The sequence below is a fragment of the Chiroxiphia lanceolata genome, chromosome 18 (genome assembly GCF_009829145.1).
Source record: "Chiroxiphia lanceolata isolate bChiLan1 chromosome 18, bChiLan1.pri, whole genome shotgun sequence".
Taxonomy (NCBI): Eukaryota; Metazoa; Chordata; class Aves; order Passeriformes; family Pipridae; genus Chiroxiphia; species Chiroxiphia lanceolata.
The window spans coordinates 7142451-7162176 of NC_045654.1; the positions used below are offsets into that span (position 1 = coordinate 7142451).

General features: G+C 56.5%; 1 protein-coding gene across 2 annotated transcripts in view; it reads right to left on the reverse strand.

The window, feature by feature from the left end:
* Positions 1-19726, reverse strand: part of SEZ6L (seizure related 6 homolog like) — a 37810-nt gene continuing 18084 nt past the window's right edge. The window contains exons 2-17 of one of the 2 annotated variants that reach the window (XM_032705970.1): positions 14560-15321; positions 13761-13894; positions 10012-10204; positions 9302-9487; positions 8684-8849; positions 8387-8553; positions 7378-7572; positions 7150-7288; positions 4849-5045; positions 3495-3689; positions 3183-3374; positions 2754-2948; positions 2361-2393; positions 2113-2224; positions 1777-1879; positions 1-1498 (exon numbers count right to left, since the gene is read on the reverse strand). In XM_032705970.1, the coding sequence (XP_032561861.1) occupies positions 1469-1498; positions 1777-1879; positions 2113-2224; positions 2361-2393; positions 2754-2948; positions 3183-3374; positions 3495-3689; positions 4849-5045; positions 7150-7288; positions 7378-7572; positions 8387-8553; positions 8684-8849; positions 9302-9487; positions 10012-10204; positions 13761-13894; positions 14560-15321 (2999 nt within the window). In that variant the 3' untranslated portion in view covers positions 1-1468. Of the gene's footprint in view, positions 1499-1776; positions 1880-2112; positions 2228-2360; positions 2394-2753; positions 2949-3182; positions 3375-3494; positions 3690-4848; positions 5046-7149; positions 7289-7377; positions 7573-8386; positions 8554-8683; positions 8850-9301; positions 9488-10011; positions 10205-13760; positions 13895-14559; positions 15322-19726 lie in introns of both variants that reach the window. The other variant, XM_032705969.1, reaches the window with a different exon arrangement.

The following is a 19726-nucleotide window of genomic DNA, read 5'->3' on the forward strand; positions in this document are numbered from 1 at the left end:
TTTTTTTAACCTTTACAAATTACAAACACACATTCGTTGTTTTTAAAGGAAAAACCCCAAATCCCAGCTGTACACTGCAGAGCTGCACTACCACCCCAAGCTAACCCAGCCTCCCATGGTTGTGATTGTTCTACAAGGACAAAAGAAGGACACTGGCAGCCAAGGATGTGGTGGTGGCTTCACTGCCCTCCCCAGGGGCTGGCTGGGGTTTGTGGCATGGGGGGCACGGGGACAGGGTGTCCTTTTGGGGTCTGTGTCCCTGCAGACAGGGTGGCCCTGCCAGTGCCTGGCTCTGGCAGAGGTGATGGAGGAGCACAGGGCATGCCAAGGGTGGAACTGGGGTTCAGGACTAGCTCTGAGGGGCTGTTCTGCTCCCCCCGGGCTGGTCTCCTGTGTCAGAGCCCCCACGCATCCCATCTGCCTTCCATCCCCAATATATCTCCATCTTCATTCCCTGCCCCTCTCCATCTCCTGCCCAGCTGTGAGACCCAGCCAGGTGCTAATCCGGAAGGTGCTGGGTGGGATGTGCTGCTCCAGCTCTGGACGCCGGGGTCGGCTGCAGACCCTCCTGCAGTGGAAGGAGTGGTGACAGGGAGCCCAGCCCGTCCTGCTTACCCTGAGATGCTGCCAGGGGGGCAAGGGGTGGCCTCAGGCCGTTACCAGGTCGGGGTGTTCCTGGCAGGGTGACTGGAGGTGCTGCTGAGAGGAACAACTGGTGTGAGCAGAGGCACCGGCTGCAGAGCTCCGCTCGCTGCAGGGCAGCTTCCAGGGCTGCCCACCCTGTTGGGCTGGCAGCCGGGGGTCACTGCTTGGTGCTTCTCCACAGAGCATCACCCCGTGAGTCCTGGCTCACTGCCTCTCCACATCCAACACAAAGTGGGACAAGAATGCAGCATGTGCCTCGTGAGTGCCAGGCTGTCCTGGCTCCCTGGATGACAGCTTTCCTGAGCTCTGCAGCAAGGATGATCCCTGCACCAGTGCCACCCGAGCCCCTGGGCAAGGGTCCTACTTGGGGAGCTGGGAGCTGCAGGATGGGAACCCTGCAGGAGACCCTGCACTACCTCAGCTCCCAGCAATCAACCGCAGGCTCTTGCAATGGAGACATCTTTAATTTTTAACAACACCAGAACCGCAAAAATCCCTCTGCATGTGTGGGCAGTACCAGGGGACACTCTGCCACGGAGGGGGGCACAACAGGTGCCCCCATGCCCCCTTGGCCTCACCAGGACCCAGCTCTGCCCCGGCTCCCGCTGCTGCCTGTGCCCAGGGCTTGGCAGCACACCTATCGCAGTTTAAATAGAATAAATACAGTGAAGAAAACAGTAAAATCTTCAATAAAGAGGCAAAAGGAAAGACAACAGCAGGTCCGGGGGTCCAACCAAACTCCACGTGGCCTCTGGATTAGTTACTGAGGAAGTTCTATGAGAGCACATTAAGTTCACAGCCGGAGACTCTCTTACCGCTGTCCTTATATCGAAACCTCGTATTCTCGTGTTTCCTGAAAGGAAGGAAAAGCCAGTTGAGGGCAGCAGCTGCATTTCAAGATCATCTCCCCATTCCCAGGCAGCAAGAAGGATCCTGGGTATTGTTTTGTCCTCAGGGGAGTGATGCCCTCCCAGTTAGGACCCTGCACCTTGGTGAGTGACCAACACAGACAGACTCCTGCCCTGCTACTCAGCACTGTCACAGCGGTGTGGCTGGACTCATCCCATGGCTGCCCACCCAGCCAAACCCCTCAGGAAGGTCTCCAAGGAGGACAGGTGCAGAAGGACTCACCCCTGTCTCATAAATTGGGTTGTCGAACTCTGTTTCTACTGTGATCTGGCTGTAGGGGTGGGAGTACATGAGGGGCAGGCGGAGGCTGGAGTAGTACCGACACCTGTGGGAGATGCTGGAGTAACTGGGCTGCACGGACCAACCCCAGAACAGAACATGACCAGCCCCATCTGCCAATTCCCCCGTCCCAGCTCCCCAACAGCACCCCAAGGGCCTCGAAGCACTCCCGAGGACCATGCCCATGGTGTGCAGCTGGCAAGGGCACGGCAATGCTGAGCCAGCTCTGGCTGTGTCCCCCCCGCTCTTTGATAGTCCCCAGCCCAACTGTATCCCCACCTTGTGAGATAGATGTACGCTCCTCCCAGCAGCAGGGAGATGATCAGCACTGGGATGAATATGGCCAAGGCCATATTTCCACCCTCAAGCGATGTCTCTGCAGCAGCTTCTGCTACTGAAAGGACAAGATCTATTATGTTGGCATTTGCAGGCACCCTGTGATCCCCCCTCTGCCTCTCCCCCTCCTCCCAGGCTCCACCAGGCTCTGGCTCAGGTCCCTGCACATCCAGCAAACCCGCATCACCCACCTTCCAGAGCGTGTTCAAAGCTGTCTTGGTTCACTGGAAGAGAAATGGAGAATTACTGGTATGTAGCTGGGTTTGACTGGGCACTGGCAGTGGTTGGCTGCTGGGGAGCCCAGATTCAGGTTCTCCTGCCCCATTTGGTCCCAAACCACACTGTGAACTCCCAGATTTTAATAAGCTTTTGGTCTCTGTAAGTGCATGGCCAGGACTGAGCAGGCTGGGTCGAGCAGAGCTCACTCAGCCCAAAGCCAGAGAAGCTCCAGGTCTCAGCTGAGTTCAGCTCCCAGCCAGAGACCTGCCAAGGTCTACAGCCAGACCAAGGGCTATCCCTGGGCTCTCCCAAGCTGGAGACAGAGGCATGAGCTATCCCCAAGTCTCCCAGGCCCCCCACGTTACCTTTGCAGATGGGCAGTGGTCCGCTCCAGTGGGACGGCTGGCCCAGGATGCATTTGATGGTTACCTCCCCCATGAGTTCAAAGCCCTCATAGCACATGAAGGTCAGAGACTCTCCTGGCAGGTAGAGGCGCTTATAAAGGATTTGGTACCCGTTTTCTGGCAGTCCTGGATTATCACAGGCCAGTGACTCCTCAGCTGAAAGGGAAAGAAACAACCCAGGGTTAGCTCAGGGCTTAGACTACTGAGGGAGAAAAAGACCCTGGAGGGCAGCAGGAAGTACCTGAAGTCCCACCTCATCCTACTTCCAGGTAGCTCAAAGTTCTGCACCACCCCCTTGCTGGGAAAGGTCCCAGCTTCAGGGAAGGACTCCCTGGGATCCCCAAAGAGGAGCTGAACTGCAGGAGAGCAGGAGAGACAACGCAAACTTACAGACACAGTGTGGGAGCCGTGAGGTCCAGATGGGCGTCCCGGTCTCACGGCTGTAGCAGGTGAGCAGGGAGCTACCCTCCAGCACGAAGCCAGGGTTGCAGGTGTACTGGATGGTGGTGCCCACCAGCAGCACTGGGTCAGAGATGAGGCGAGTTGAGTGCTCCACCTCCCCTGGGTCTGTGCAGTACATAACTGGGGAGAAGAGGATGGCTGAGCACAGCCCTTGGAGTAGGAAGCCCTGGCATTGCAGCAGGACCAGCACCATTATGAGGGTGTGGGACCGGGACAGCAGCACCTTGCTGGGTCACTTACTCTTTTCACAGAAGGGGGGGTCGCTGCTCCAGCTGAGGTCCCACTGGCAGGTGAGGGTGTCGCTCCCCACGATGTCATAGCCTGGGTCACACTGGTAGGTGATCTTGGCCCCTCTCACCAGCTCTGTGTGCGACGTGGTTTTCCAGCCGTTCTGGATCTCGGGCAGGTCAGAGCAGGAGTCGTTGCGAGACACCTCTGCAGCCAAGAGGGATTCTGGCTGTCACCCACAGAATGAGACTCCATGGCACTGCCCTCCTTGGAGCCACCACACCTGGACTCATGGCCCAAGTGCCTGTGCCTCCCCAGAGCTCTCCAGCCTCACAGTCCACAAATGGCACAGCCACAGATGGCAGCCGGTCAACAGGTGGCAACCCGTGGGCACAGGGAAGGGGCAGCAGTGGGTGATGGGGGCTCTTTGAAACTTCCCCAGCCCTGACCCTACCAGCAGACAAAGGGCTCAAATGGGGCAGTACCTGTGCTTGGGTCAGGACAACCTGGGAACACCAGGCTCAGCTCTGGCTGCAGGTGCAGGATCAGTGCAGGTACCATGGTTGGTTTGCTCAGGTGAGGGGTCTGTGCCCTGCTCTCCTGGTTGTGCCCTGCCCTCCCCAGCCCTGTGCCCACAGCTGAGCCTGACCCCGTGTGCTGCAGAGCACCAAGGAGGGACCTGCAGTCTCACAGGTGCTCTGCATTGCAGTTTGCTCTCTTTGTCATAGCCAGGGCTGTCAGCAGCACAAGGAAAACACGCTTGGAAGGAGTCTGGCGGGGGAAGGCAGGAGGAGGAGAGGCAGCCAGCAAGGCCACAGGCAGCCATGGGGAATGAGTGCCCTCCCCAGTACTTGTCCCCTGTGTGGGCACTCCCCACTCCAGTCTGGCAGACAGGGCTGCCCCAAAGGACAATGGAACAGATGTTTCCAGGTGCTCTGAGCCACTCTGGAGCAAGGAGCTGGGAGCTGGGAACATCCATCTCAGGAGCCCACCCAGGGACTGGCTTCAGTGACCTCCCCTGCCATAAGCTTATGCCTGGCAGGGTGTGTGTGGGGATCCTGCACTCCCATTTCCAGCAATTTCTCTCCTTCTGGGTCAGACCAAGGCTGATAGGGACCAAAAATGCCACTGCCTTGTTGCCAGCCTGGAGGAGGGAGGCACACAGGGACACCCCAGAACTGGCTGACCCAGAGACCTGCAGCTGGCCTGGGGGTTCTGCAGGAGGTTGGTGGGATGTGGAATGCTGGTGTCACAGCCGTTTTTTCCTCTTCCAGACTTGGCACCTGGACAGCCTGGGCTGGCTGTGTGTCACATCCCCACCTTCATGGCAAGGGCAGGGGACACACCAGCCCCCCGCTCTCCGTACCTACGTAGTTCATGATGAATCCCTGCCCCTTCCCAAAGATGAGCCCGGCAGGGTCTGAGTGGAACTGGATGGTGAGGTCAGGGCTGGAGGAGTAGAGCTTCTGAGGGCCACTGCTGCCGACGTACTGCCCCAGGATGCGGGCGGTGAGCTCGTCCCCATCGTAGATCGTGAGAATGTCGCTGTTGGTGATGTTCAGGCTGAGAGGAGAGTTTGGTTAGAGAGCAGGGCAAGGAACCCAAACAGGATGCAATGGTGTGGGACTCAAAGGGCAGCGAGGTGACCACTTGCCCCAACACTGCAGTGCAGCAAACTTGCCTTGTGGCTCATCTTGCCCCAACACTGCAGTGCAGCAAACTTGCCTTGTGGCTCATCCCTGTCCTGTCCCATCCCCATCCCTCTCTTGTCCCTATCTCTGTCCATATACTGTCCCTGTCCCATCCCCATCCCTCTCTTGTCCCCATCCCTGTCCATATACTGTCCCTGTCCCATTCCCATCCTATCCCCATCCTGTACCTGTCCCCATTCCCATACCTGTCACATCTCCATCCCGTCCCTGTCCCTATCCCACTCCCTGTCCCCTCCTCAGGCAGACTGAGCAGCGCTGTGGCACTGTCCCGTCCCCGCCTGTTTGGGCCGCAGCCCCACGGCTCCCTCTGCCCTCCGGGTGTGACTCCAGGGGTCGAGGTCGGGGCGGTGCCGGTGGCTCCTGGGGCAGCGCATCCCTGCTCGTGGAAGTGCCGGTCCCGGCGGCGCCGCGCTCGTCCCCGCGGCCAGCAGAGCGCAGTGGCGGCCCGCGGATGGCGGGGACTGCCGGGGACACCGGGCAGCGCCGGCCGCGGCATCCATCCGCCCCGGCTGCGGCGGGGATGCGGCTGCCCTGGAGCCGAAGAGAATGGGGTGGGCTCGCCCTCTCGCCCCGCTGCCAGGCCAAGGGCAGGAGATGAATGCACATCCCGGGGGACACATGGCTCTGGTGCCAGCGCTGCTGCCAGGCGGGTTCTCTGGCTGAACGGATCATATCAGCCCCAAGAGTGGGCACTGACACCCCCCTCCCTGCTCGCTGTCCTGCCGAGTCCGCATCTCAGCAAGGCTGTCCGGCGCTGGGAGCACAGCCAGCACCAGTAGTGGGGGCACAGCCGGCACCAGCACTTTGCTGCTCGGTGGCACAGGAGGGGCTGAGGCAGGAACACCCCCATCCTCCCCTTCCCCAGGGCAGGAGAGGGCCAGGGGAGAAGCAGCAGGGTGCTCCTGGCCCCACAGGAGATTTCTGAGCTGATACCCAAACGATTTATTAGAAATGTTCTTGGAAGGAGCCCAGCTAATCCCCATGGCAAGCTGACATTTGTAGTAAATCTCTGCTTTCTGTCAAACACGATTTTCTCAGTGACATTTATGTCTGATGATTTCAAATCACTTGGCCTCCAGTTCTGCTCAGCCCAAGCACCCACAGAGCTGGGAAAGGTGCACTGGGAGCTCTGACTTGGGATTTTATGGGAAGCTTTAAAACCTTTATGACTCTAAGCCTCTACTTGAAACACGTCCTCCTCTTGAAAACCCAAAATAGCATCAAAGGAGACTCCCTCTACAGAGGCAGCATTACCATGCCAAGGGCTCCCAGTCCAGCATCAGATTTCGTTCCCTCTGATCCCGACATGCTCAGCCTGTGCTGGGCTCCACTCCCTTAGTGCCTGTATTTCACATTCAGCCCAAAGATTCAGCTGTTTGCAGCTCATGGATGCCCCCAGGTTCTCCTAACCCCATATAACCCAGCTCCTGATGGTGCTGTGTGTCACCCCACGTGGCATATGGCCACGTGCTGCTGTGGCGTCACTCCCTGTGGCAAGTTCCAAAGCCATTGGAGGAGCAATAAACTGCTGCAATGGATGGTGTAACAGTGCTTTGAACTCAGGGAGCAGCACTCAGTCCTGCCCACAGTGCCAAGTGCATCAACAGGGATTAGGGAAGCTCTGAGGGGGAGAACAGGAACATGGCATGACTCTTCTCTGTGAGGGTGGTGAGGCCCTGGCACAGGTTGCCCAGAGAAGCTGTGGCTGCCCCATCCCTGGAAATGTTCAAGGCCAGATTGGACAGGGCTTGGAGCAACCTGGTCTAGTGAAAGGTGTCCCTGCCCATGACAAGGAATGAGATGAATGTTAAAATCCCTTCCAACCCAAACCATTATGGGATTCAATGATCCCATGACGGTGCAAGATCCCTGGGGCAAGGAGAGTGGGATACAGCAGCAAAGGGGGCTGTGTTCTGTTGGGGCAGAGACAGATACTGAGGTCCTGGGCTACTCACAGCTGGATGTCCAGGAAGAGTCGCTTCTCCTCACCCACATGGATCCTCCAGATGCAGTCCTCCCCCTCTGCATAGGGCTCCGGCCAGTTGGGGGACAGGATCACCCCAGCCACAGCGGTCAGCTCCCCCCCACACGTGGCTGCGAGAGCGAGAGGTGGTCAGGGCTCAGCGGGGTCACAGGGGTGTTCACCCTCACTGCCCTCTGTTGCCCATGACACAGGGACTGACCTCGGCACAGCGGCTCCGTGTCGTTCCAGTACGGGTCCCGCATGTTGACGCACTCGATGACAGCAGGGCCCTGCTCCAGGGAGTGCCCGGGGTCACAGGTGAACTCCACAGTGGTGCCCAGGTTGTAGGTGGGGTCGGAGGTGGTGAAGTTCCCGTTCTGGATGTAGGGCTCATAGCAATGGCCCCGCTCGAAGGCTGGAAGAGAAGTCCTGTCAGCCACAGGGACATGGAGCTTCTTCCCTCTCTGGGAGTTCACTGAGTGAGCCCCAGGTTCTGCTACTTTCCCCAGCCAGGAACCAACCCCTGCATTCCAACTAGCATGGAGAGCCTCTTCCATGGCATGTTTTACATGCAATTAGGATTAGCAACAATTTATCTGCCCTGAGTCATGCAGGTTTAATGAAACTCCACTCCTATGGTGTATCAGCATCAGGGACATGCTCACAGCACTGCCAGGCACTGTGTTTGCTGAGCCATCCACCCTGGGATTACTGAGTGTTACCGAGCCTGCTTGGGGGCACAGGGCTCCCATGGGAATGATCCTCCAGTGGGATCCACCTAAATGACTGGAGCAAAGCTGTGTGAACTGCCAGGGCTGGTCCTGCACCCTGTCCCTGAAGGAGATGGATCCAGAGGATGGCAGATGGGTAAGTGGGAGGACAGCCCTGTCCCTGCCACAGGAAACATGTCCCATGGACACTCAGCTCACCAACAAGCTTTCCTGATGGAGGAAATGCCATTTCACTATTTCTTTCTCTGTTTTTTCCTAGACAAATATATTCCCCAAAGCTCTTACAGCATCCATGAGGTTCAGGTCACCCTGTGTGCCCACAGTGACACAGGGACAGCAGCACAGGGGAGCACCAGGTCTGCTGGTGCCAGTGGCAGCTGAGACCCTTCCTACAGCCATGTGTAACTACCCGAGCGCTCCGAGGCCGGGTGTGCTGGCTGAGGCCGGGCACAGCCCTCGGGGCACTGCCCCCGGGGCACCACGATGAGGACACAGCACCTTCGAAGCGGATGTTGAAAGTCGTGGCGGCCGCGGGCTCCTCCGCGAGGAAGTCGATCCTGATGGAGGAGCCATCGCTGATCACCCCCTCGAAGGGCACGCTCTCCGCACGCAGCGAGTCGTAGAGCACAGCAGACTGGTTGGTGTCCCCGCTGTACACCACCATCCTGCAGGGCAGGACACGGCACGTTACGTGGGACAGGAGTCCCTGTGTCCCACCCAGCCCCTAGAGGTCTGAGGCAGGGGAGCTGGGACCAGCTGGGAACTTCCAAACCCAGGTGGCTCCTGGACCCTCACCTGTCCTTCTCGGTCAGCAGGAGTTTCTCAAAGTGCAGGTGCAGCTTCTGTCCCGGGGGTGCCCCGATGGCCCACACGCAGTACATGCTGCTGGACTGGTTCCCAGTGTAGCTGGGTGACAGGACACGGCCGATGGTGGCATTGTGGACCTTCCCTCCACAGGGAGCTGTCAGAACAGAGCACAGCCACACTGGTAAGGGCAGGGGGGCGGGGAAAGGCGAAGGGAATGGGGCAGGGCAGAGGGGACGGGGGCATTTGTACTCCCACAGCCCACGGATGACCCCCTCCGCTGGCACCTGCCCAGCTCTCTTCAGTCCCTAATGCACAAACCTCTCGCCTGGTTTGGCTTTGCTCTATCTGTACATATTTATACTCACACATATATACTCACACATACACATAAAATCTATAATTTCCTGTTCCTTTCCTGCCTAATGAGGGGATAGATTTCTCAGTCACTACCTGGCCAACAGCAGTACCTCGGGCTGCGCTGTGTGCAGAGCTGGGCATCGCTCTCACTCTCTCCCAGAACCTCACTCAACCCATGGCATGAAGAAAGGGACTACATTTTTGGTTGTGGACCCCAGTTTTCCTTAGCTCTGAGGGTGTGCAGTGTACCTGAGCAGATGGGCTCGGGGCTGCTCCAGTGCGGCCGGGACGCGTTGATGCACGTCAGCACCCGGGGACCCTGCAGCTCGTAGCCCAGGTGACAGTGAAAGTGAGCAATTCCACCCGAGTGCAAATCCATCACAGTGACGTCTCCAAAGTCAGGTCTCCGTGGGAAGTTGCAGCTCAGCATAAACACTGCAACAAGAACATCCATTTGGAGTTTAGGGCTCATCTGCTCCCAGCCACCCCACAGGGGGGTGAACGTAGGGACGTGCTGGATATCCCCACGTGTCACAGACAGACCTGGCTGCCAGGTGCCAACGCCCTGCTCTGCTGTTTCCTCACCTGTTACTGCTCTTGCCCAGACCCAGTTTCTATTTTAAAAATAATTTGCTCGAACTCATTTATTTTTTACAGCTCTTCGAGGTAAAAAATAGACTCACAGTGTAAGTGTGTGTAGGAAGAGCTGCTGTACAGGGACAGAAACAGGGCAAGGCAGGCGTGAAAGGCACAACCAGTGCCAGGGTTGAAGACATCAGGGCACGTTGAACCGTCTGCTCTGGGCACAACACCTTGACCACCCCATGCTCTGAGCATGGGCAGGCAGTGCAACAGGAGCCCAACTGGTCTGTGCAGGCAGAGCCCACCATCCTCCCACCCCTGCAGCCCGATGGGACTGACCCCCATCCCACCCCTACCCACATCAGGGAGGCACTCACCCTGATAGTGGAGCTGGAAGGTCCCCACCACCTCGTCCTGGAAGGTGCGGAAGTAGACGGAGATGGTGTTGGTGGGGCTGCGGATCACCTGGCCCTCCACCAGCAGGGTCTGGTTGGCCAGGACCACGAGGGCATCGCCATCCACACCACGGATGGAGAGCACCTCCCCGTCAGACAGGTTCACACTCTTGACCTGGGAGGGAGCAGAGACCTGTGAGCTGCGGGTGAAGGGGGGGTCCCAATAGGGTTCCAGGTGAGGGCTCACATCCCAGCCCTGGACACGCAGTGCCCACAGAGCATTGCACCAGCACAGCCCTCCCTCTGTTTGGTGCCCACCATCCACCTCGTGCACCGGGAATCCTCCCCAGGATCCCTCACCCCACCGAGTGGGGGGAGTGGTGGGGAGTCACACAGCAAGTGCATCTAATGAGTAGTCCCAAAAGCCTTTAATTATTATTTGGAAATAGCTGAGCAGTAACCTCACATTTGCATTTCACGTCCATTTAGCTTAATAAATGGGCTCATATTTCAGCAGAAAGATGCTCATCAGATCGTTTGTTTCCTTAAGTGTGCGAGCCCAGGGCTCTATATTTAGCACCCAGCCCAGCCTGTGATTACAAGCGCTCCCGATGATGTTGTGACTGGAGGGATTGGTGGCTGTTGTCACCACCATGCCACTTCCCCCTGGCCCACAAGGTAGGACACAGCCACTGGCACTACATGGACCCACAGACAGCCCTTGGCATCCTCTGCTCTTCTGCTGGGAGGAGGGAGATTTCCTCAGGAGAAACCACCTTAGTCCCACCAAGTGACTCCCTGCCTGACCTGAAGGAAAATCCCTGGAAAAGCCTGATCTTTGCTGTGGGGCTGGACTGAGCACCGCCAGGCTGGGTCAGAGTATGCCTGAGTTCACCCCAGCCCATGTTTTAATCCAGGAGGAACTGATTTTGCCGTTATTTTGCAGCAGGGTGCTGGGTCCTGGCAGATAAAAGCATCATCAGAAACATGGGCTCAGTGCAAACCCAGCCCCCAACCTGCCCCAGGTCATTCCTTCTTCTCCAGGTTTTGTCCCAGAAATGTGCCTCCCCAGCACAGCTGGCACACATTGCAGCTTGTGGGATGGCTCAGATCTAATTATTAATAAATGGAATTAAGTGTTATTTGGGATGAATTATTTGGAACATGGGATCCAGGGATGCTGAGTGGGATCCACACAATGCTAAATACTTCCTGCCAGCTCCTACTAGGACAGAGTTTTGCCTCCCCAGCTGGATCTGAATCCCTGCAAAGATGTTCCCAGGGTGTTTCTAACACATTTTGTTCTGAAATCCCTCCAGCCAAACCTATTCCCCAGCAGGCTCCCTCCAGTGATGATGGCATCATGCACAATATGCAGAGCCAAATCACTCCAGGAAATTGGGAAGGGGAGCATTCAGGAGTGCTGCTGGAGCAGCTCTGCCCTGGGAAGGGGATTCAGGAGAGCAGCAGGAGCAGGCAGAGCTCTGTGGAAGGGAGGAAGCTGAGGAGCACTGCTGGGTGCCATGAGACACACACATACACACACACCACTCGACTCTGCCAGCAGCCTATCCTCCAGCAAACCCAGGCCCAGAGCAGCCTTGAGCTGGGTGTCACTGTGAGTGTCACATGCCATTCTCTGTGCCAGCACCAGGCTGGCATCATCAGAGGAGTCCAGAGTACCCAGCGAGCCCAGACGATGCAGTGGCCTCGTGCCAGGGACCGTCAGTGCTGTGAGAGGGACCATATGTGTGAGCTCCTGCCAGGGGCTGGGAGGACCAGTTCTAACTTTAATCCATGTCTGCGTTGATGTCAGCTCCTCCAGAGCCTGTTGGGAAGGCAGGAGGGATCCTCAAGTCAGGCTGCCAGCCTCGCTCACCCACTAGAAAACCTCTTTAGGGAAATTCTATTTCCTGCCAAGAAGATTCAAGAATTTTAAAAATAAATATAATTTCACGAAGCACTTGGAGAGCTGGCTGCTCCCAGCTCTCAGGGCTGCCATGGCACAGCCTGGCTGGCACAGGGACAGGCAGGGGTACAGCTGTCCCTGAGTTGCTGTGAGGGATGTGGGGGGCTGCTGGCAGGGAGCCAAGCAGAGACCCCAAGCTCTCACACATCCCTCCGTGTTCAGCCTCCAGAAGGACCTTCTGAGACCCTGCACCACTTGTGACCGGGGTGGGCACCAGCTCAGGCTCCACACAGAGACCATCCACCACAGCTCCTCAGGTCACCTCACCACAGCACCTATAATACAGAGCAACACAGCCCAGCCTGGTCTGGCAGCTCCCAAAACAGCATCCCTGAGTGGCTCTGGCCTCCAGAGCTCCCAGTTCAGCCCACCCATGTGAAGAAAGGAATCCCCTTCAAATTATTCCTACATCACACCATCCTGGCAGGAAAGCTCATCCCCTTCCTAACCCAATAAAGACTTACTCCCCATCCCCAATCCAGGAGTTGTGAATTAAATCCAAACCCCTCCAGTTGTACCAATTACCCACATCACACAGGGCAGCTGGGGAAGGTGCACTGCATTATCCAGCACCTACCAGATGGAATTCACCTCAGAGCCCCCGGAGCTCACAGCCCAGCTGTGGTCGGGCAGCTCAGGGCACTGCCCAGCTGCAGATGAGGCCACATTCTGCCAGCACGGACCTGCTGTTGTGATTTAATTTGTCTGAAATGCTCAGAAGCATCAACAAAGGGAAATGCAAAGCTTGGGGGGTGTAGAGGCTAATTTTATGCTCCATTAAAACCTTGGCTTACAACAGAGTGAGGTCAGGAGTGGTGTCACCTGATGGATTATGGGCAGAGGCGAATTTACAGCAAAGCAGCCTGTCTTTAGCACCCTGCAGATCTGGGGAGACAGTTACTGCCATGGAAAAGTGTTTGAGATGCTCAGGCACCCCAGTGTACACCCTGTGCTGTCACCACTGCCCCACTTCTGGGACTGGTGGCCACCTTGTCATTGTGCCCCGGGGATCAGCTACAGCGTGTGCCCACTTGAAGGGGACAACCCCAGTGGAACCCCTACTCCTTCTAATGTACATTCTTAATTACACAGATTAAAAGTCAATGGATGTTAATTGGATGCAAACAGTGACATGGGGAGAACCAAAGAAGAAAGAATTGAATGCCAGAGTATGGGGACTCTGGGCTGGTTTGACCTGGAGAGTGTTTGGAATGCGTTGAGGCCGCTGCCCTGCACCCAGCCTCACCAGGCTGAGGGGTGCTGTATTTTGGGGAGAGCTGATGGAGCACATCAGCCTAGTAAGAACACCCCACTCTGATGGGAGGGCACATGGTGAGCACCTGCACTGGCTGGAGAGGGGACCTGGGCTTCCCATCCCACTGCCTTGGGGCTTCCTGCACCCACTGGGGCCACCCACACCTTTCCCAGCAGGCAGGAGGATGCAGGGACCAGGGGACTTTAGTTCTTCCCACCAAAACCAAGTGCCTTTTTAGCAAATTGCTTGCCAGTGCCTCGTTGTTAAATTAATTGTGTGACATTTAGGTGGTTTGATCATCGCTGACATTCAGGGTGTACCAGCTCCCTCGTACAGTTTGTTTATTAGGAGGCCTAAGAAAGATCTATTTTTTCCCTGGGAAGGTTTATCTTAGCAAGTGCAGGCGCCCAGGGCAGTGGTACCCAGGGCTGTGGGTGCCTTGCACAATTTGCTGCTGTGAACACAGGGGTCTGGCTGTGAGGATCCCCAAACTGAAGCTCTTCTCACCTGGAGCTCGACGCCGTAGCCTGTGTAGACAGTGACATTGTAGGTGCACTGCAGGTACCCATGCAGGGGCAGCGGGGGGTAGTCTGTGGAGTCGATGTAGCCCTCGGGGTCGTGGAAGCTCATGCTGCACAGGACTGGGGGAACACACGTCAGCAATCACACCGAGGGACCGTCACCTGGCAGCTCCCTCCCGCACCGCAAAACCCAGCACCCAGATCCCTGCTCCATTAGCTGACCCCTCTGAATCGTAGGGTCAGGGAGTGATTTGCGTTGGAAGGGACTTTAAAGATCATCCAGTCCTACCCCCTGCCATGGGCAGAGACACCTTCCACTAGACCAGGTTACTTCAGGCCCTGTCCAACCTGGCCTGGAACACTTCCAGGGATGGGACAGCCGCAGCTTCTCTGGGCAACCTGTGCCGGGGCCTCACCACCCTCACAGGGAAGAATTCCTTCCCAATATCCCATCTAACCCTGCTCTCTGTCAGTGGGAAGCCATTCCCCCTTGTCGTGTCACATCAGGCCCTTGTCCAAAGTCCCTCTCCAGCTCTGTTGGAGTCCCTTTAGGCACTGGAAGGGGCTCTAAGGTCTTCCTCAGAACCTTCTCTTTTCCAAACTGAACAACCCTAACTCTCCCAGCCTTTTCCCATAGGAGATGTGCTCCAGCCCTCTGAGCACCAAGATTTTAGGCAGCCCCCCAAACCCAGGTGGTGTCCTGGTTTTGGGGGGCTGCCTAAACACAGACCTGCTCCCCCTCAGCTGCCGTACCCCTGTGCCTGTGCTCTGGCAGCTCATCTTACCTGGGGTGGGCTCCGTGGTGGTGACAGTGGTGGTAATGATGGTGGATGTGGTGGTTTCTTGGCTCTCCTCTGATGAGGAGCTGTGCACGTCTCTCTCCGCGCTGTTCATCGGAATAACGGTGTCACCGTTGGGAGCCATGGTCGGAACCTCCTCAGCATCACCTGCGCTGTCAGGGAAGGGCCGAGGCAGGGCTGGTGGCAGGGTGGATGGAGAGATCTGCAGCGTGGGGCAGCTGGTGGTGGCCTGGTCCCCCCAGGGCAGCTCTGGGGGCCCCTGGTCCATGTCCTCTGCTGGCACTCGTGGATCTTGGGCAGTGGTGGGGAGCCGGGAACGCAGCGGGCTGGCTGGGGAGGCAGTCCCAGGGGGCCCTGCCAGGGTGGGCTTGAGCCTTGGGTGCTTTCTTCCCATATTTACTTGCTTTAGAGTTGGTGGCTTTTTCTTTACAGGGACAGGTTTTTTTGCATCAGTGCTGGGGGCCGTGGTGGCTGTTGGCAGGACATGGCTCTGCATGAGCAGCGTTGTCTCCTCTGCTGCTGGTTTGGCACCGTCCTCCGTGGCTGGCAACAGGTTGAGTGCAGTGGCATGTCCCAGCTCCTCGGCTCCACCGTCTGAACCCATGGCATGCCCAAAATCCTCAGCTCCACCGGCCAAACCTGTGCCGTGCCCGAACTCTGCAGCTCCACCGACCATCTTGTCCACCAGCTCATCTGCAGCAAGAGGGTCTGGGCTGACAGGGACCAGCGCCACCCCTGATCCGCTGTCTGAAAAAAAAACAGGCAAAAGTGGGACTTGGGCAAGTCTGGGCATGAAATTGTAACTGTGCTGCTGGTGTGAAATCAGTCCCCTGGGAAGCTGTGGCTGAAGGAATACTTGCTGCTCTCCCAAAGAAGGAATGACTGGTCCCCACAGCACAACACAAGCCTTGGCAGAGCCCCCTTAGGCACCCCTTGTGTTGGGCAAACCCAACACAACCTGTGGGATAAAAAGCAAGTGACCAAAGCCACCCAGCACTGCCCCAGCCAGGGGATAATTGCATAAATACAGATTTATCCACCGCAAGTGGGGTGTCCGGGCTGTGGTCGTGGGGTGAAATACAGGGTGATCTTTGTGAGATACTGCAGAGAGCTCAGAGAGTCAAAGCTTTCCATGGAAACAGCAGTTGCCAGGGAAAGTGCTTAATGCACGGTACTTAAAGATCGTAATTCCAGCCCCCTCAGCTCCCCTGGGAGGGTTTGGAGACCCTAAAATACAGGATCCCTGCCCTTGTGTGGGCGTGGGGGGGTCTGCAAGCCCCCAGCCCCACTGCTGGCTGCCCAGGCACGTGCTCCCTTTCACAGCTGCACACGAAGGCACAGACCTGCTCCCAAAAGCAGTTTGAGCTGCTGTGATGTGCCCATGGGGGCAGCCAGCACATGTGCCCACCACAGTGCCAGTTCTCCCGGGGATGGGGGGTTGGAGCAGCAGCCAGGGTTTCTTTCCCAAGCAGACTGGGATCACCCTGGGCACATCATTGCTGTCAGTATTACAGGTGCTTTAAACAAAAGCACAATGCTTGGGCTAGAATTAACTTGGGTTTTTTGTGTTTCAATTCTACCAATTTAGGTAGGACCAGAATGAAAAGGAAAAAAAAAGATTTCACATCTTGGATGTGAAATCTGAAACACAGGGACACTGCTGAGTGATCCTGCCCACGGGGATAGAGGAATGACACAAGAGCCTGTGTAGAGGGACTGAGCAACTGATGAAAACTGACTTTGCTCCATCTTCTGGAAAATCAGAGCAGTTTCTGGCAAGAGTTGAAGATAAGGAATAAGAGGGAAAGACAAAGGCTGGTGAGTTATCCTGAAGGATGGAGTCACCAAAATTCACTGACAGCCCTTGTGCTGCTTCCAGTCCTTGGTCCTAGAGAGTCTTTGGACACACTGTCAGTACCTGGGCTGGTCCTTCATCCCTGGGACAGCCAGGGATGGAGCTGTACCCACCCCAAGCCACTGTGTCCTGCTGCCAGCCAGTCAAGTCATGGATCCAGCCACCAGCAAATGTGTTCTGGCCCCAGAAGATTTTGTGGCCTCTCCTACTATGCTTCCCACAAGTTAAAACATTAATACTTTAATTAGCAAGTGGTTCAGCAAATCAATTAGCTGATTCCCTTAGCACATTAGGAGACATTTCACACACATCATCTGCAACCACCAACTGGTGTCAGCTCTGAATAATCTCCTGTGGCTCCCCCTGGGTGCCTTGGTGACCCCACACACTGCTGGGAGTAGGACCTGGGAGACCCTGCAACCTCCACTTTGTTCTGGTGGTCTCTGCCTCCCTCTCCATCCCACCCTGGACTGGTCCTGGCCCCCATGGGCATCCTGCCATGGGCTGATGCACATCCTGCCATGGGCTGATGGAGGGGAATTGGTCCCCAAGGCATTGCCAGTGTCAACTCTCCTGTCATGAGGAGTTTTGCAGAGCTCTCTTGGGCTTTTGCCTTCCTCTCGCAGCTGGAGTCCATTATGGTGGTTGCTGTCCCACAGGTCAGCTCACTGGTTTTAGTGCTCTGCAGCAAAAGGCTTTCTCCATGATGGGAAAAGATGGGGGTTTCAGACAAGGAGGAGGCAGCACAGTCCTGGAGGTGAGGGGATGGGGGCTTGCTGGCTGGTGGGATGTGGTGGGACGTGGTGGGACATGGTGAGACACTGGGTGACAGTGGGACAGTCAGAGTGTTCCTGCAGGATCCCAAGTCCTTAAAGCCAGCGTAGTCCCAGAAAGATCAAACCAGCATCCCTGGGTTATTTGTCACATGAACCCTAATTCTTAATGGATTTTGCCATTAAACCGTGTTTTATGCTTTTGGAAAGTTGACTAATTCCTTATTAGATCCTTTGCCAGGATGCATTTACCCGATTCTGTCCTTAACAAAGCATGAAATAAAACACCCTGTAAAGTGACTCTTTAATGAGACACTGAACATGCTTCAGTCTGTAAAGGGCAAATGTGCATTCCAGAGAAGTGGAGAAGGTGGAATGAAGCCAGGCTGTGGCGGGGAGGGGGACGTGCAGGAGCTTTGGCATCAAGGATTAATATAGGCTTATTCCACATTACAAGAAAGAGAAGTGATTAATGATCTCAGCTCCAGATTGCATCACCACCCCCAAACCCGAGCTGTGCTCCAGCACATCCCCAGGCTGCCAGACTCTGCTCCCTCCCCACCTACCTCAGAGCTGCCCCACAGCCCCAGCACAGCCCCCTGCTCACTCAGTCCTGCCTGGACCCCATCTCAGTATCATCTCCAGAATCAAGTATCCACATCCTTAAGGAAGGATTGCAATAGGTTTCCATATTTTGTATTGATCAGGGTGGGGTTTGGAAAGCCTTTTCATGCCGATCCGAATGCACACAGCCATTCTCTCGCCTCCAAGGCCCACAGGGTAAGAGATGACCTGGCTCCACAGGAGGCTGGGCTGGGGCTGGGGCTGGGGCTGGGGTTGGGGCAGGCTGAGCAGGACTCTCATTGGCTGCCGAAATCCATCCTGTTCTCACAAATTATCAATCTGGAGACACCGAGCTGGTGGAAGAGAAATGGTCACGTTTGACCTTGATCTAATCTGCTAAATCGGCTCTGGAGGAAATAAATGCTATTGAGATGAACAAGGGGTTTATCTTGTATCTTGATCAGGAGCTCTCTGCAGGCTCTCTTTCAGGACTGGAGAGGCTTCTTCAAATCCATGGAAGCCTCTGTTGTGGCCTTGCAGCCTCTGCTCCCTCAGACGTGGCACCCGTGGCTCTGTGCTCTGCACAGCGTTGTGGGCAGGGGTGGCTGCTCCTGAGGGATGGGATAGACACGTCCGGGACAGTTTGGAGCACAGGTGACCTTAACGCAAAGCGACAGCTCTTCTTCAGGTCTATTCTGGGATCTGCCTGGATACCAGCGTGTAAACACCGTGGAAGGAAGCTCAGCTCCAGGGAGGATGTCTCCAACCAGCCGCACTCCCCCGCGGTTTATACTTAGCTGTGTCGGAAGCTCTGGCTCCTTGGTGGGATGAGGGTGCTGAGCACTGTGGGAGCTGCCAGTGGGACACAGCCCATTCTCGGGGCTCAGGTGATGCCACAGGGGTCTGGAAAGGCAGCAGGATAGGAGGGGTTGCAGGGCAAGGGCTCCCAGAGCGTCTCCTCTCACCCAGACCCAGCATTGACACAGGTGCTTGCAGTGCATCAACCACCCGTGGGAGCCCCAAAGTTTCATCCACGTGTGAGAGGGTCCCCAGGATCCCTGCAGCCCCAGCCAGGGAGATGGGACTCTGTCCTGTGGGCAGTGGTGGCAGAGAAGCATCTGCTTCTCCAGAGGCGCCGTGGCTGGAGAGCTGCAGGCAAACCTGATTGCTGAGATACCTCAGCCAGAGGGGCTTAGAGGAATTACAGAGCTGCAAATGCCTGATAAAAGGATGCTGGAATAATCACAAAGGCCTCATTTTGCCGCTGTGCTCCTGAAAGGGCTAAACCACGAGTAGCTGTATCGTGGGCTCCCATTACTAATGCCGATGGTATCGCTGCCGCACAATGAGCACACACTCCTCGGCTGCTGGGAATGGCAGTGGGATTGCTCGAGCTCAGGAGTCGCTGTCCAGGACAGTTTAGGATCTGATTATAGCAGAAATGGATAAAGCTTATCCAGATGCTATTAATGGTGGTGTTCAGCCCTGTGCTCTGCCTGTGTGACGGGCTAGGCAGATTGACAGGGCTGGGCTAATCCGTCCTGGAGCTGCTGCTAGTGTCTCTTGTGAGCCCTCATGGAGAGCTGGGATTGATCCTGCACCCCCCAGCACCCCATCCAGGACTGATCCCAAACCCCCAAGCAACCAAGCCTCTGTGTGCAGGCTGAACCCCCAGAATTCCCAATTCCCACACAGGTGATGAAGGAGGGTTGGCAGGTGCTACCGTGCACTGGATCGTCAGGAGGATGAGTTCATACAGGGCTTATCCAGATCTTGGACAAAAGAGGGCTGTTGAGGCCAGTCCCTGATGCAACACAGTGTCAGTGGGGTCTGGTGGGTGGGAAGGGGCAGCAGCACCCTGGGCACCTCCTGCTTTTCTGCCTCTTCCCACATCGACCTCCAGCACCTGCCACACAGGTTTCACCCTCAGGGAGGAAAACAGAGGGTTTGGGTGGGAAGT